The sequence below is a fragment of the Sinohyriopsis cumingii genome, chromosome 1 (assembly GCF_028554795.1).
Source record: "Sinohyriopsis cumingii isolate HCF-2022 chromosome 1, ASM2855479v2, whole genome shotgun sequence".
NCBI classification, from domain to species: domain Eukaryota; kingdom Metazoa; phylum Mollusca; class Bivalvia; order Unionida; family Unionidae; genus Sinohyriopsis; species Sinohyriopsis cumingii.
The window spans coordinates 103996679-104015725 of record NC_142961.1 but is presented as its reverse complement, the minus strand read 5'-3'; the positions used below and the strand labels follow the sequence as shown (position 1 = coordinate 104015725).

General features: G+C 36.3%; 1 protein-coding gene across 1 annotated transcript in view; it reads left to right on the top strand.

Moving 5' to 3' along the window:
- The window catches only part of LOC149807481 (uncharacterized), a 68275-nt gene that overhangs the window by 11732 nt on the left and 37496 nt on the right, over positions 1-19047 (top strand). Inside the window, exons 2-6 of the mRNA XM_089967071.1 lie at positions 2524-2662; positions 3639-3737; positions 4259-4366; positions 13196-13294; positions 13533-13624. Coding sequence (XP_089823197.1) covers positions 2558-2662; positions 3639-3737; positions 4259-4366; positions 13196-13294; positions 13533-13624 — 503 coding nt within the window. The 5' untranslated portion in view covers positions 2524-2557. The remainder of the gene's footprint in view (positions 1-2523; positions 2663-3638; positions 3738-4258; positions 4367-13195; positions 13295-13532; positions 13625-19047) is intronic.

The window sequence follows — 19047 nt, the reverse complement described above, 5'->3', positions numbered from 1 at the left end:
TGTCTAATTCATATCCCGGACGAAGCGCCCACTGTAAAGGTGTAGTGGTTGTCTAGGGGTGGGGTTCTTCTTATAGACTTTAACGAATTCTGAGAAGTTCCCCTGGTCCTTATTCAGAGAGTTAATTCTGGACACTATATTATTTATTGACTAAATATATTTATGGCTACGAGCCCCCAGTCAGCAATGCCGACAGTTAAATTAAAAGAAATACAAAGATGAAATTTAAACAATAACAATTTAATAAATGAAATTTAAAAGAATTTAAAGTAATCAATGTCTCTCTTTCACCCAATGATCCCTTTGATCATCATTTGAGTTCACAGTGTGAGGAGATTTTTCCCTTCTTGAGTGCTACTCATCTAAATCTCTTCGTTCCCTTGTCTTTCTCTCCTTTCGTGATCTCCACTTCCGCTTCCTCTTCTATAATCCTTGTTCCTTGCCGTTATCTTGACTTCCGGTTCCTCTTCTAGTATCCGGAACCCTTGACGGTATCCCTTGAGGTCACCCGAAATTCACTCGGTATCTCTCACCGTCACCCGAAATTCTCTGAACTTCTCTCGTCCCCCGAAATTCTCTGAAATTCTTTCGTCCCCCGAAAGCTTCCTGATCGAAGCTATTTCATGAATTTCCTAAATTCCGCCAATTTTTACGAATGGCTAACGGAGTGTGTGTCACTGCGACTCTTAAACACCAACTGACGAATTTCAGGCTTGTACAAGTCTTATGCCAGTTTCTCGAATCAAGTCCCACCTACAACGCATCCCGATTGGATGGCGACGGACTCTGGTCATTTGATCGAACTGTCAATCATAAAAATGTCAGTCTGTGTGTCCCCATGTACTGTCCAGCCTACCATTGTCGGCTTCCGGCTCTTTGAAGTTGTCTACGTCACGTGTTCCCATGTACAAAGATTCCCGCCAGATTTCCACTCAAGAGCTCAAACAAAGACTGGGTTACGTAAGAGGATTAGCCAACTTAGGTACTTGGAAAACAAAGCTTACCTGGCTCCACTTACAGACTTATAAATACATGTATAATACAAGGGGTTGGGGTAAAACATCACAATCTGGAACTAGCAAGTTTTCGTTTCATGTTATGTTGAAATATATTTGCAATCAATATGTAAAACAGATTTAAGTTGTACGGTTCTAACAGTATACCTCTAGACAATGTCACCATTTTCCCCAGTTATGCCCTGCTTTGGTTTGTATAGTTTCTAACCGAAAGTATCTGTAAAGTAACATAATTATGTTTCCTAACTCACCGTTAAAAAAACACATAAAAATTGATAAAAGGAATATTGTGGGATTTGAACCCGGTACTTCTGCGTAACCTGTAGCCAAGCTAACCAGGAGACCAAGCAATTAAAGGAAAGGCGGATCAAATTTCTTGGTCATAATTATGTCCCTTGACCGGACTGACAAAATATCTTGTGTATTTCACTGCAGTCAATTATCAAAGTTATTTCTGTTGGAAAACGCACTAATTCACCGACTAGCCAAATAATACAATAAAGTTTACATTATATAGGATGCATACATAGGTCAGCCATGCGTGTCCTATATGTCATCAGCACACAATCGCGATATCCATGCGATTTGTCTTCTGCGAGGGATGCCATCCTCCAGTGATGGGACTGGAGTGCCAAAACATGTTTTTGGAGTTTTCGTTCAACGTTTGTTGCAAAGTTGATGTTCTTGTTGTGGTGGGTTTAAAGCCATATTTAAGCACGCGATATATACATGACCCAGTACCCCCGGCAAAGTTGCAGTTAACTACAATCACCAACCTGCGTAAGTATATCTGCGTTCTATTGCTCGAGTGCATGATAACTGTTCCTTAGATCTCAGACCAGCGGCAACTTCACTTTGCATATCAAAATAGAACGGATGATATCTTAGCTCAGTGGAGTTTCTGTTTCCTTAAGTATGCTAGTCCCAGGCCTAAGGGGAAGGTAGAATGCATTTATCAGCAGACCTTTTGTATTATCTATATTGTTCATTTGATTTTAAAGAGTATGAGTAAATGGGTCCATGATTGGTGAATCATTGAACAAAGATAGTGTCAAACCGATGGCATGACGGATGAACTTACCCACCGATGTTACGCTGGCTGACTAGTTGAATCAATGTATGAATATATCATAGACAATGACGGATTACCCATTAAGCCTATTAAGCACGTGCTTAGGGCACCAGAAAAAAATTCAAATTAATTGTTGTTGGTAAAATTTAATGCATTAGATATGACCATTTGGAGCCGCATGTACGAGTATTTTGATTTAGAATGATCGCAACACTTGTATTTTCCCACTTTTTAGCTTTTAATATTGTGTGGATTTTATTTTTTTATTTTTTTATTTTTTTTAGTTTCACATTTTGTAGGGAGAGGGGGGCACCATAACCATACTATTTTCAGTACTTAGGCCCCTGGAAGGCTTTAATCCGGCACTGATTAGAGACTAATACTTGAACGTATATCATGATTTAAAGATCGTCGCATTTGTCTTTTAACATTTAGGTGAAGAGAAGCAGGGGACGGTATACCAGTCAGCATGCAGGATCTGATCGAAAAGCTGTTCCTGGCCGTGTCAAAGGCCAAAACCGCCAACATTCAGTTCTATCTGAAGCAAGGGGCACCTATCGATGCTAGAGATGAGGTACACTTTTTCCAAGTACCTTGTAAGAGTGGTGATGTGTGGGATTTTCTTGTGAACAATACTTTTTTAAAGACGGGAAAAGTTCTAAATGAGCAATTTACATTTATTTATTTATTAGGGGTGGGGAGTCGGGGTTGTGGGGATTTGACCAAATTTGTCCAGTGAAGTAGGGACAAAAATATGTTTCAAATAAAAATTATAATTACCTACCAATTGGTATATTTTGTTCACTTGTCTAATTATTTTTTTAATGTGGGAGTCCAAGTCCCGTTTTACCAACAACTTCAGTTTGCAGGGAAAACGTGGTTATTATGCGTAAAGAACTATTATGATCAAGGTTCTCACAATGTTGTTTGCCCCAAAGACAGAAAACTTAACTTTTTGGGTGAAACAAGGTTTTATGCGAAAATGAAGAGTCTCGGGTCCGTAAAGTATGGCTTGACGCATCAGTCCCAAACAGAAAGTGGTGTCGACAGTACAGTTTTATTTTTATTTTATGTATATATTTATTGCAATCTGATTAAAATCAGATTTCCACTTTCCGCTTAGGGGACATATTCTGGTGATTATTATTATAATCGCTAATTTTATTAGCCAATCCGATGAAGTCTTGCATAATTTAAATATAAATACAATGGTAAACAAGGAAGTACACCTAGAGCAATTGTACAATAATTAACGTGTTTAATTTTTCGTTTATTGTAATCAAATAGGTCAATTTAGCACGAATAAAAAGAGGGATTTATTAAATAATTATTACACAGAAAATGATTACTCTATAAATGTACATTCATCAGTCATATTCTTTAATATATACAACAAGGATATGTCGTAAATCAGAGGGTTGCTACCCAATCTAACACGAGCACGGTTTATATTACAAATCTAACTGACCACGTGATTTAATTATGTGCAATGTTAGTAGTTTCTAGCATCTTTCTGTCATCAAATTTAAGTATCAACCCTCTGTATACAGAATGGCATGACTCCATTGATACGAGCTGCTAAACTCCGGAATTATGTCGTACAGAAACTACTGTTGCGTAATGGAGCAAATTCACAAAAAAAGGACTGGGTAATATCTCTCTCTCTCTCTCTCTCTCTCTCTCTCTCTCTCTCTCTCTCTCTCTCTCAACAAGGACCTCTGTAGTTCATTTTTGCAGATCCTCGGACTCGTAATCCAAGTGTGCGAATTCGATTCCCGCCTAGGTCAACCCGGGTCAGCTACCTCGGTGTATTCTTGTGACAAGCACTTAGCTGATTACGTTATCAATAATGTGCGCAGAGCGAGGCAACCAAATCACTGTCGCTTTTAACGATCACCTGGATTTCTTAATTTGCATTACTTTTTGAATCACAATCTTACATGTTGCTGTCATCTTCATTATTATAATTATTGTTGTTGTTGTTATTATTATTATTATTATTATTATTATTGTTGTTATTATTATTATTGTTGTTATTATTATTATTGTCTTTGCTATTATTATTATTATTATGATTGTCTTTGCTATTATTATTATTATTATTATTATTATTATTACCATTATTATTATTATTATTATTATTATTATTATTATTATTATTATTATCCAGGCCCCGAAATGTGGATGTACAGCTTTACACTATTCGGCCAGCACAGGTGACGTGGAATGCATCAAACTTTTACTGGCTTACCAGGCCCAGGTGGGCGCTACAGACAAGGTGAGTGTCGGCTTCTTAATAATATTTACGATCACATTACCGAACTAATTAGTTAATTTTATCCAAGTATGGAGCCTTGACATCTCAGTATAGGTGATACATATTTACGCCTCTGCAGCCACGAGTTTCAATCCCGATAATTCCTGTACAGTTGGCAAATGTCGCTCAAATGTCGTCATTGGTTTCTGTCATGTCATATATAATCCCTGAATCAAATATACTTAACATTGTACAAGTGTTCCCCTTTTCCCCTTAAGCATCCTTACTGAACAATGTACATAACCATTCATGCTGCATTCATGCATCACTTAATGTTAAACGCGTCAAATAAAATTAAGTTTCGTACGGGATTTTGTTGATCAGTTATATTTATCCCGATCAATAGCATTATACATACACGTCGAATTATAGCATTTCTAACTGCTTTGCATTTTGCTTGTTAATTCTGGGGATTCCTTAGATTTCTTGAATACTCAGTTATGTAAGTATTCTCTAGATTTAATGAATTACTCCAAATTTACCAGTTGATGCTACCATCCAAGGTGTAGAGAGGTGCATTTCTGATGTGAAATCATGGATGACATGTAACAAGCTGCAGATGAATGATGATAAAGCTGAGGCCATTCTGATCACAACAAAAAGACTTTCTCATTCACATCCTTTACCTCAAACAATAAATATCAGCAACGCCAACATTAAATTCACACATTCAGTACGAAACCTAGGTGTTACTCTGGACAGTACTCTCACATTGCACCAACATGACTTGAACATATGCTAGGCTGCATATCTTGAGCTGAGACGCATCAGCTCCATTCGCAAATATCTTTCAGTTGATGCCACTAAAACACTCATGTGTTCATTAGTACTTTCAAGACTGGACTATTGTAACTCAATTATGTCTTGTTCATCTCAATATCTACTCCAGAAACTTCAAAAAGTTCAAAAAACAGCTGCTCGGATCATACTTAGAGTACCACGATCCGAGCACACCTCCCCGCTGCTCTGTACCCTACACTGGCTATCCATTCGATCCAGAATCAAACACAAACTTTGTTCTCTGTGCTACGTTTCACTGACGGACTCTAGTCCAACATACCTATCCGACCTTACCCATGTGTACACACCAGCAAGATACTTAAGCTCCTCTTCTGACAATCGTATACTCATTATTCCCACTATGAAAACAAAGTCATATGGACAGCGTTCTTTCGCATACCAGGGCCCAGCAACGTGGAATGAATTGCCCACTGAACTTAGACGCAAAGACACCATTCAAGAGTACTCTCAAAACTCACTTATTTCGACTGCAAGAACAAACATAAAGACACAATAATGTTTCCTACCTTAAATATTCTCAGCATGTTTTTATGTTTTCTAATTTCATGGTGTTTGTTTTTGTAATCATATCATTATATATGTTTTTTTTATCTTATAGGTGTTGTCTAATATTGTAAAGCGCTTAGAGCTTCTAAAGTTTAGGCGCTATACAAAGTCCTCATTATTATTATTATTATTATTATTATTATCAATGCGTATTCTTTTGATTTATTGAATAACTCAGTTCTGTAAGTATTCTTTAGATTTAAAAAATACTCAGTATGTAGTCATTCTTTAGATTTGATGAAATATTCAGTTTTGTACGTATTCTTTAGATTTTATGAATTACTCAATTCTGTACTTATTTTATTTCACAAAAAGAGCCCATCAAAGTACAAATTTACAATTTAGGGTTTTATATTTGTCCTCTGCCGCTGGAAAAAAAAAGCCATCTTTAGAGGGTTGCAGTTTGTTATTTAAACTCGCGATTTGAGGTTAAAGTTTTGAATTTTAGTCAAAATGGGGCCTGGTTGCGAGTTGCACGATCTGGGACCATGTTCCACTGACGTAAAGTTAAGTAAGCATAGTCATGTTACAATGTTTGATTCGCTGTAATCAGTGAACCTATAACCTTGGGGGAAAAAATAAGAAAAACAAAAACATTTCAGCTATTCTTCGTACTGTTTCTATTTGTCAATGTCTGATGAGAACAAAAAATAGTGTTTCTAAGTTTTGGTAGATAAAAAGAGAACGATTTTTTTTGCTTTCATAACAGTTTATAAAAATGTTACAACATGACACCCCTTAACATAGTTTATAAGAATGTTACAACATGACACTCCGTAACATAGTTTATAAGAATATTACAACATGACACCCCGAAACATAGTTTATAAGAATGTTACAACATGATACCCCGTAACATAGATTATAAGAATATTACAACATGACACTCCGTAACACAGTTTATAAGAATGTTACAACATGACACCCCATAACATAGTTTATGAGAATGTCACAACATGACACCCCGTAACATAGTTTATAAGAATATTACAACATGACACCCCGTAACATAGTTTATAAGAATGTTACAACATGACACCCCGTAACATAGTTTATGAGAATGTCACAACATGACACCCCGTAACATAGTTTATAAGAATATTACAACATGACACCCCCTAAGATAGTTTATAAGAATGTTACAACATGACACCTCGTAACATAGTTTATAAGAATATTACAACATGACACCCCCTAAGATAGTTTATAAGAATGTTACAACATGACACCCCGTAACATAGTTTATAAGAATATTACAACATGACACCCCGTAACATAGTTTATGAGAATGTCACAACATGACACCCCGTAACAAAGTTTATGATAATGTTTCATGACACCCCGTAACATAGTTTATAAGAATGTTACATGACACCCCGTAACAAAGTTTATGAGAATGTCACAACATGACACCCTAACACCTGTAAGCGACAATTTGGATCCTTTTAGATATTCTCAGATTTTGTATGCGAAAAATAAGCAAATGTTTCACATGTTAGTATTGAAAAGGGGATGTGCAAAAGCTACATGAACTCAGCTTAGATCTGAATCCCATACATTTTTATCTATTTTCGTGTCATTTTCTACTGATAACAGAGAAGTCCGTGTCGGCATTATTTCCAGAACCAAACGTTTATCATGTCCCTTTAGTTTCACTTTCATTTTGATCAAAAAGTCTGCACTATCCCGATGCTCCTGACTGTACTTGTGTAATATCACGTTATTTTGAAATGTTATAATCGTTTGTGTTAGTATCATTTGTAACAATGTCAGATTAGTGCTGTACTTATAATTCGTGTCTAAGGACAGACGACTTTAAAATTATTAATGGGGAAAGATGTTTTGAATAACGGAAATTCCAAAAATTTATAACAGTGGGCATCATATGAGAATATATCATACAGAACAAAATTTATATACTGACTATAACTATTGTATCGTGCCATCATTTATTATTTACACAGGAGCATTTGGCAAAATTCTTTAAAAAAAAATACAGTGGGTGTTTTCGAAATATTTTAAATATATTACGTAAAGATAACAAGAAGAAGAAGAAGGAGTAACCCCTCTCCTAAAATTACCGACTTATGGAAACTTTGTTGTTTTTTTTCTTCGATACATTGATTCGGACCATTTCACGGAGGAGAATGTTATTGTACTGCCCACTGTCCCAACAATGAGAGAGAGAGAGAGAGAGAGAGAGAGAGAGAGAGAGAGAGAGAGAGAGAATGGAAGTACCTGGGTCAAATATGCGTCTAATGTTCATATATCCACCCTTTTCCTGTGTGTGCACTTCTTTCTTTGTCTACATCCAGTACACTCAATCCTTCCGTTAATTCTCTGACCAGTCCTAATATGACGTTGCTTGGTGTGTCAAGCCATCATCACTAGGGTAGCCACCATCACTAGAGTAATAAAACTTTATCACTGTAACTTATTTCCGGTGAAATGTTGTGTCTTTTTCACCTGTGGCGATCATCGTGCATGTATATTATAGTTTACAGGTACAAGTAGTCGTGTTGTTTATGAAGTATAGTGACCTAGTTAAAGATACTAATCTTAGTAACATGTGTCATATCGTATTTGCCATGATAAGTAAAATCTATCCAAGCCCAAATCGATGGCGAGGTAAATGATAAAATCGATGAATACGTTCCTTTCATCCGGATACCATATTCTTGAAAACTTTTGAGCAAACACTCTAAATCAAGTTCAAGCCCAAAAGACAGATACGATATTTGGTATTAGACCGATCTTCATCTATAATGGAAATCGATTTTGATTATTTAGATGGCCATTTCCGTGGCAGCGCATGATGCATCTAACATATATGTGGAGAATTAAAAAAATTTAGTCAGTGTGTTTGATTGGAGACGTTTTCTAGGGTTAGCATAATTGGTTATTAAATGTATATTTAAAAAAACATTTGGCCTGAGGCCGTGTGGCGCAGAATGCCCGAGTTTACGCCAAATGAACGAGGGCCCAATATTATTTTAATATATATATATATATATATATATATATATATATATATATATATATATATATATATATATATATATATATATATATATAATCAGATCTCAACTGTCGTGAAGATCTGACAGCGACCACTTAGGGGTCATGTTCTTGTGAATTAGCCAATAAAAATGCAGCTTTCACAAATCTGAAAGTGAATGTAATCGTTCGGCACAAATTGATGCTCTTCGGTCAGCCTCCCAAATGGGAAGTTATATGATTGGCTGATAAAATTAACAATTATGATAATATGTCACCGAAAGATGGCCCCCCTAATAGGTCGCTGTCAGATCTTCACGTAGGACAGAGGATATCTGATATTAATCAGACTGAATACAAAAATAAATCGTTCTGTTATACTGTAGAAATGACACAATTGAAAGAAACTAATATTTTAACGTTTTACTGAACAATTTAAACATCGTTCAGCGGTTAAAGAAATTAAGCTTGTTAAAAAAGCAAAGAGAGTGAAATATTGTTATGGGGAAAAAAATGTCGCAATTCATCAATTAAGATTTGAGATACAAGCATGAAATATGAACCAGGAAAATTTCGTTAAAAGTTTGGTTGCTGTGAATGTTCTTAATTGATGTTGCAGTCGTGGTGGGCGATAAAACTGAAACTTGTATTGTGAATCTGGATTATTGCGAATATTCTGTGGTCTATCGGTATGAGATAATACCTGGAAAAAAATATAGATTCATGTTGGAGCCGATTGCTTTTCATTAAATTCCTTGTACAGGATGAAACAACGCTATTCATAGTGGATCGAAGTGCACAGTTTACCTGAAAGAGAGGTTGTTTAGTGAAACACTGTATCAACACTCTCTCTCTCTCTCTCTCCTTGCAATTTAAGTCTGTTGGTGCATTTAGATTCTCTTGATATTTTCTACATATGTTGTAACTAATGATGAATAACATCACTATTCTCAGACAGTCGATTCCCACCAAGTGGCGTCAGGTAGAAAGGGTTACTGTCATTGATGGCCTATGGTGCGCGTCAGATTTATGACGTGGTCAGCGTTTGACGTCTCTTTTGAAATTGGTATTTAGCCGTAGCCATGTTCATGGAATGCGGCGTATTTACCAAATAAGGAAGTGATGAATATTTTACTTAAATCCGCCCAATACCGTTGGATATTGACTGGTACCAACAAGGTTGAAAAAATCGTACTTATTCTAAGGTATATAACAAGTCATATCCTTTATTTCCAGACCGGTACCGCTCCGGTGACATACACGGCTAAACGCAGTGGTACCTACCGATAGGTTTATACGCTAATTTTGCATTTTATGATCTTATCGGGAGAGTCGGCGAGAACTCTACAAACGGAGCCGTAAAGTCATGTTCAGTATATCATACAGTATGTAATTACCCGCAAGGAATGCGTATTTCTTTATAATCTACAGTGTAAAATTAGAGCATAAATTGTCGAATTATTAGAGTAAAGTGACCTTTAGGTTGTATAGTTTGTCTGCCAGGTGCGTGTATTCAGAACCGTGGCCGGCCCCCGTGCGCCAGTCGAATGGGGCGTGATCGTCGTCAGCTCTTAATTATTTAAGCTGAAATTTTCACCTTCACCTTAGCCTGACGGAGGCATTATTTTTTCAGAAAACGTGTATTTAAGGGGTGGGGTGGGAGGTTGGCAACTGACACAAAATGTTTTCTCGGTAGCAAAGTTTGAGTACCACTAAAGTTCATTGCCCCTTCGATCTTCGCTCCGCTACTGATTCAAAGCGGAGTGGGGGGGTGTATACGAGGATTTCGTAAGTACCTTAATAGTCATTGTAAGAATTTTGTCGAGACACTAATATCAAGACAGAAACATCGATAAATAAATAAATAGATGCGTGTTACATAATAATGTTTTAAACAGTCGTCATCTGTATAATTTTTCCTGATAGCGAGCTGGTTTTTTAAACTACGGACAAGTCACGTGATACAAACTAATGGTTGTTTCACCATATTATCATTATACATTATGTAACATCACCCATTCATTTGTAAATCTGTAATCACTGCCTGAAGGAGAAATTTAAATGTAAATAAAAAGTTCCGGGTGACAAGATTTTATCAATACGCTGATTTTTCTTTAGATGTGATTCCGTAGAATTATGTGAAGATCCTACTAAAATTGGTTCAGCACCTTGATATATTTCTTGAGCGGTTTCACATTGACAATAGGACAATCCTTTATACGTCTTAAATCATGCGAGGGCAATAAACAAAATTTTATCGCACTATTTTGTATTTAGCATGTGACATTTAAAGTTCATGCCCGTTCGAAAGATTATACGAGCTCGAGGGATACACAATTTATCGAGATGTATATCTGCTCTCGGTGTATTCGGTTTTATTAAGGGGCCCGGGTTGGCAAGTGGTCTAAGACGCTCGCTTTTACAGGTCACAAACATGACACTTCTGTGTGGGTTCGAGTCTAGGACTGGACAAGGGGGTACGTGAGAACCTTGCCATTAGCTTCTTTTTAGGGTTTTCCCAGATTCTTCCTCCCATAAATAAACAGGCCACCATGTGTATCATGTGCTGAAAAATTGCGTTAAACCGATACACAAATATTTTTCTTTTTCTTAAAGAAGGTGTAAAGAAAGTCAAAAGAAGTAAAGTCAAATTTAAAAGCTTCAATTAATGAATGAATAAAACAATAAATCAACTTATCAAGTCTAATACAAATTGTTATAATGATTCGGCACAGTGAGCGGTAAATAATAAAATGATACTTACCACGATCCTTAACAGTAGCAGTTTTGTGACTAGTGAAGGAATGGACATAATTTATATTAATTTACGGTATTCATTTCGATTGAATATCTAACAATTTTCCTCGGAATGCAAAATACTTGGATGAATAGACCGATAAATAGATGTAATTACCTGTTTGCACACATACATATACACGCACGCACGCACATACATACATAGCCATGTTATCTTAAGAAGCATTGAAAACTATCAACAACAAAAGCGTATTGACTAACCCAACCAGCAACAGAATTAATCATGAGAATATGATCTGTGTTTGGTTATCAAGAACGTTATGCAATCACAATTGTTCCTAAGATAACCTTTGCGTGGAAACTCTCCAGACCTCAACGGCGAGAGCTCGCGAGAACATGTTGACCACCTCTACATCGCAGCGACTACGGAGGTGTCACCCCTACGAATAAACTGAATTAATAATATTTCTGCGAGGACGCGAAAAGTGATCACATTCGATACTATCTAAAACGAAGCTGAGAGAACTCTCAAGATGTAGGCACAATTATGATTTAGTAGACAATAATGACATGCTATGTCCAAAATTACATATGAATTAAACATATTCTGCCAACATTTATTTAAGGATGATCAAATTGATATTTTTTAAATTCCTGTAATTCAACTATAATATACAATTTTGTTAAATAATCAGATAATAAGTTCATCAAAAGGTAGTCGAAATAAACTTGAAATGTAGTAGAAGATACTAGTTTTGAATAATATTATAGTGCATGAATTCAATTAATAAAACGAAAATAATATTAGACCATACATGCCCAGAAATCAAGATTCATAACTTTCAAAGTGTAAAGAAATTATTCTAGTTTCTGGGAGTTTGAACGACAAAAATTAATTAAAAATAGAAGAAAAAAAATCAAACAAAATTTGAACATAGCTATCACAAATTAAAATAAAATAAGCTTGTGACTCAACAATTAGGCGGGTGCGACCCCGCTCGTGCTATTAAAATAACATATAAACACAACATTTTATGGTGTGCGTGAATTGTACGTGCGATTTGCTCATGACATTTTGAATACCGTATAATGTGTATGAACTGACCATGACACTTTGAATACCGTATTGTATGTACGATATCACCATGACAATTTGAATACCGTATTGTATGTGCGATGTCACCATGACACTTTGAATACCGTATTGTATGTGCGATGTCACCATGACACTTTGAATACCGTATTATATGTATGATGTTACCATGACACTTTGAATACCGTATTATATGTATGATGTGACCAAGACATTTTGAATACCGTATTTTATGTATGATGGGCCCATGACACGTTGAATACTGTATTTTATATATGATGTGACTGTGATACTGTGAATACCGTATTGTATGTATGATGTGCCCATGACACTTTGAATACCGTATTATATGTATGATGTGCCCATGACACGTTGAATACCGTATTATGTATATGATGTGCCCATGACATTTTGATTACAGTATTATAAGTATCATGTGCCCAGGACACTTTTGAATTCTGTTGTATACCTGTATGACCATGAATACTGTATTATATGAATGATGTGCCCATGACACTTTGTATACCAGTAAATGGGGCGTAGTTCAAGCACTATATCACGATGATGCTAAATGTACCTCCAATTTTGTCCACCAGGTAGGGTGCACTCCGCTTCACTATGCGGTTGACAGAGGGCATGCAGAAGCAGTGGACCTTCTTTTGTTTTGCGGAGCCAATGCTTTTCTCAAGGATTCAGTGAGTAAAACAAATGAATATGTTTAAGAAGTCGAAAAAAAATATTTCTTAAAGAAGTTCGCGTGAGAGAGAGAGAGAGAGAGAGAGAGAGAGAGAGAGATTGATGTTTGAACAATGACTGTACAGACAAACGGAAGACAGACATACACTGATACAACGGCAGAGAGAAGCAGATGTTGAAATATTAAATCGATCGATGCATCATTTTTATTGCAGTAGGTATTTGTCTGTCTTTTAGGCTGGACATTCCCCTTTCTCTGCCTGTCAGGACCCGGAATTAAAAGAAGTCCTCAGAGAGTCCAGAACCATCTTTAATGGGATACAAAACAAGTAAGAACACGCTTCCTGCCCAAGACTATTATATCATTTTATAATTCATTACTTTATTCATGCGCATCATTCAAGAATGCTCAGTACAAAGTATAGTCAGCGTGATTCTGACATTATACTTGAGGCCCCATTATGTTAAACAAGACTCTGTAAATAAGTACATAACGAAATAGCGCTTTAATTTCATCTGGACAGGGTCCGCAGAAACCTTATAGTTAGTGCGCCAAATTCATAATACATGGTCCAAGGGTCGTTTGTTTGATATCAATTCAAGCCATCCCAGGGTCGACTGACCCCCACTTTATTGACACGTAATGTTGTGTTGAAAGTGTGGTTAAAAAATGTACCATTCAGAGTAACAAGCAGTATTATTGTCCGCTCAAACTGCCCGCAAATAACGGGTACTGAGTACAGGGGCGAACCGGGCGACTATATTGAGAGCTAAACATATCTTACCCAGATGTAATTTCATGTAAAGCAAAAGAATTTTAGCTTTATATATAGCCATGCGGTAAATGCTGTGATACAATGATATATAACAATACTTCTCTCTCTCTCTCTCTCTCTCTCTCTCTCTCTCTCTCTCTCTCTCTCTCTCTCTCTCTCAGACAAAAGAATAAGAAAAAATAGTTTTTACTTTTTTCTATCATGATTCCAAAGATTTTCCTATTTTTAACCATATCCCACACACACACACACACACACACATGCTCTCTAGAGAGAGAGAGAGAGAGAGATATTTTCATAAAATGTTCATGTATTGCAAGTACTCAATCACGAAAACAAAATCTCAGTATTAGTATATGTTTAGACAGAGTTTTGTTCTTTGTGTAAAGTGAAAATTCCATTGCCAAAGAAATTTTTCCAAACTCAGTGGAAAAACAAGTCATCTGTTATTAAATCGAGTGACAAGGAGGTTATAAATAGAAAAAAAATATGTAGTCATTATGCTGTCTCGACAGTTAACTATTGATCAATGAGGTAATATGCCCGGACCTGCTCAAGAGACGAAAAACATGCACCCACATAGTACCTTATAATTTTTTTGGAAATATCTGTTTGTAAATACCCGACTTGTACAATTGGGCCGAAGTTCTTATATCGGGTTTATCATCATTAAGCGTATCCGTCAAATCTTTATAAGGTACTTGATGATATCTTTTTATTCATTTTTTAAAAACATGGGGTTTTTATACAAGAAAATATCCGGGTTTTGGGGGTATTATAGATACGATGGAGAAGCAATTTATAAGCCGAAACAACGTTAAATATGCATAAATTTGCTTATTACTTTCCACAGGGTATTTTTAACGTCTGTCATCAATTTCCTGATTTCGTAATAAAAGTCTGCTAAATTATACACGTACATCGCGTTCTGACCCCTCACCCAACTCAATAAAACGATACAACCGTCGGAACGTTTAATCTCCATTTTACAAGATGCTAATCGAATTATAGATAAAGGCTTCCATTTTTGTTATTCGTATGCTGTGATTCTATGTTCTACATGTACATGTATTTGTTAGGCAGTGAACACATTTTGTGTTTTTTTCTTTCTACCTGGACATGTCACGTGACATCGATTCTAACTGTTTATTTTGATATTTCATTGTACCGTATGTACTCAACTGTACAAGAAGTGAAGGCTGTATTCACTGCCTGATGGAGAAATATAAATCAGTTCTGAATGACATGACTTTTATAGGAGGGGAGATGACCGACTTAGGCCGCTTTTAAATGAGTAAAGTTAGGGATCTTGTTAAAACTGGAAAGGAACTTACCAAGTTTCAGCGAAGATCAAGTAGAAACTTGAAACGTACGCGTGAATCATTCTTGATTCACCTCAAATCGCATGAGGGATGATCTATTACAAAATAAAAATTAAACCATGGGGGGGGGTTGGTGGGGTTTTTTTTGGGGGGGGTGTTTTTTTTTTTAATACTTGATCATTACTAGATTATATGACAGTTCAAAGAACATTTTGGTTTTATATTTTATTAGGACACGATACTATGCGATGGATAATAAGTATTACCGGTTTTTCTTTCATTCTTTTTGTTAGAGGTTCAAAGAGAGGAAATATGAGCAAAGGCCAAGAATAAGCTTAAATCAATCGATCAATTAATCAATCAGGTCTTTATGATACATATTTATGTAATGATTCTCAAAAAGGAGAAATAAATAATAAAATGACATTTATTAAGATCATTAATAGTAGCAGATATTTGATTAATAAAGTAATGGATATATTTTAGAATAATGAAGGATGAATTTGGCTGTCGCTAATTTTATTAATGTATGTAATTATTGTTTACTTTTTCTTGAAAATGTTTAAAAATGAAATACGTACAAATACACGCATACACAACAGAAAATTGTCATGAACTGAGCATGTTTATCTATCTGTTTTAACTATATTTAGACCACATATTTTAAAAACCAGTTTCAGACACTATACCGATATAGTCTGTTATATCTTACAGTAATAATGGTACATACACATACCCTTTATTTGTACCTGTGTCACGTGACATTTCGGACGGGATCCCCAACCCGTGGAGGACTCACAGTACTAATTGTATTTAAAAAATGGGAACCAGCCTGGAAATGGGTGAAGATAAAATACAGTATATATGGGTTTGGCTGGCCAGGATTGATTGATAATGAAAGTTATTGTGTAGGAAAAAGAACATTTGAGAACTTATCCTAGTTGTAACTTAAAAGATGGAGATATTGTTTTCCTTTTGGAATTTCAGTCCTGTAATAGTCTTGAGCTTGGAACACTCATTACTGAAATTAGCACCTGACTCTTTGGTGCGGAAATGAAAGCACATGTTTCAAACACATGTATGTCCAGAAAATGCCGCGGCTCATATCCTTTTTTCCACAAAGAAACTGTCATCCAGGTTTCATCTATACTGATAAATATAGATTTGATCATGAGTACTCAGAAATTTAAAGTTATTGAATCTTAATATCATAGTGTTTGCATAGGTGTACTATGGGAACTGAATTAGTATCGCGAGTCCTGCATTAACCGGGAAAGGTCTAATAGGTAAAGAGGATGATACGCATGTTGATTGGCGTCGGAAAGGGCCTGCAGTATTTGCAGTCCTATCCGCGTTAAACACGGGTATATACAATAATGTACCGACGGGGAAAACTCCAGGGATTTCACGAGTGTGCACAATAGTGTACCGAGCGATAATATGAGCGGTAAACATTGCATGAACTGCATCGCTATAGCAGCGATAAATATTGAACGACTGGAATGTGTGATGTATAGGCAAGTTGACAAAGAAAACGTATTAACCTTGCGACTATTTTCCTGCTCCTTCCGGACTAATTGCTGTTTGACTTCGACAACCACAATACATTTATCATACTTGCAACCACAACATGTCACAGAGAAAAAGAAAACAAATTCTCGAGTCCTTGTTTGCAGGCAAGGTAAACTCCAGGCTTATTGAACATATCTGAAAAAGATAAAATTATATCAGCTGAAAGTGCAATCCCGCTGAGGTTTCATTAAATATTACATTTGTAGTCGTCGAAAGAAATTTCATCGTCGTTTAGCATAAAAGCGGTCATTTGAAAAGATTAGATACAAGATAAATGATTTATTATGTCGTTCTTAAAGTTGTTATTTCCATGTGAAAAGTGGGATAAAAATCAGATAATAAAAGAGTGAGATAAAAATCAGACTTTTCTTGTGATAGAAGAGTAGGATAAAAATCAGACTTTTCTTTTGATAGAAAAGAGTCAGATAAAAATCAGACTTTTCTCTTTTGATAAAAAAGTGGGATAAAAATCAGAATCGGCGAACACTTTTGAGGCCATTACATAGTAATTCAAGTAGCAATCAAATCTTTATATTAAATCCACTGCCTTGATAGGACACATCTTTGCTACAATAGTATTCTTTGACATCTTGTCACTTGGATAGGGGAAGGGAGTACGTGGATACCGTGTACGCTTGTGAATAGCGCGTATCGAAATAACATCTATTGATTGATTTTGTCATGTCATGCCAAGGATATGGAACTAAGAGAATGTTTCAAGGACACACCGACGCAGCCGGCTTGGGTAGGCTTGAAAGGGTATCAAAACCGGCAATCCTTGAACTACTTGTCAATCGCCCTACCAACCGATCTACCGCGACTTCCAACCTGCTGATAAGCGTCTATATCATTGTTCTTTGTACGATTTTAGGTCCCCTCCCCCCCCCCAAAAAAAAAAAAAAAAACAAAAAAAAAACAACAAAAACGTATACCCTGCTTTGCCGATGTATTGTGCAAAGGCAGATTTGTGGATATGTTGTTTGCATTTAGGTCCGTAATATACGCAGGTATATAAGGGATATGTGGATTCGGACGGTAGGAAAGACACGGGGCAGGTTTAACCTAATAAGCGAACTAGGCGGACGCATAGGGCGAAAAGATTTGGGGAGCGCCAAAAACGAAGTTCACTGTCATGTTATTCATTTATTATCATGAAATATGTGCACTAAATAATGAAATTAATAAATTATCATGCCGAACATGTATTAACAGTTTATAATAAGCGATCACACTTCATAGTTAGAAGATAAAAAAAGATCATCCTTATACGACTACAATCCTGCGACCGTCTTGCGTCGTATATCGTCGTCAGGCATTGATTTTTTAATTAATTTTTCGTTATTAAATGTATTTCATTATGTATTGTAATGTGTGATCCAATGTTTAACAAAACACGTACTGGTCATTTGTTTTATGCAGTTGCTTGCTTAGGGTAAATTGCGCTAGGGGCCATTATCGTAAATGGCGCCCCTCCCGCAAGCTAGGGAGCTTAGGGGAAAGCTGTTAGCTTCCCCGGCGGGGCCCAGTGCGGAGCCCTGGCTGCCAATGATTCTCCTGCAATGTAATGCCATTTGTTGACTTTTTCTTGGCATTTAAATTGAATCATTCACAGCTGTTTTGGGTTCCCCAAGAGCTTTGACGCAAGGGGCAATCGCCCAGTCCGCCCCCACCTTCCATCCGTTGGTACCCTACTGGTTTTATGATATACCGTGCAAAGTTTCTTAGGGCTAGGTTGGCTCCATCACCAGTCATGTCATATGCATCTTTTTAAAATATAAGATATTTTGACATGTATTGTTACAGACAGCAAAAGAATGTCACGACTACATACTCGAGGAAGGAAGGAAGACGTTGAAGTAAACATTTGTAAAGCAAGTTTTTTAAAATACAATCTGTTGAATACTCAACTAGTTTTTACTGGTTCAGATGTGGCTTTTTGATACAGTTCAGTAATACTGAACTGTATCAAAAAGCCACATCTGAACCAGTACACAAACTTTATTTCTTTAACTGTAATAATACTGAGAGTATTATTACAGTTAAAGAAATAAAGTTTCTGTACATGTGTGTGTGCATGTGTGT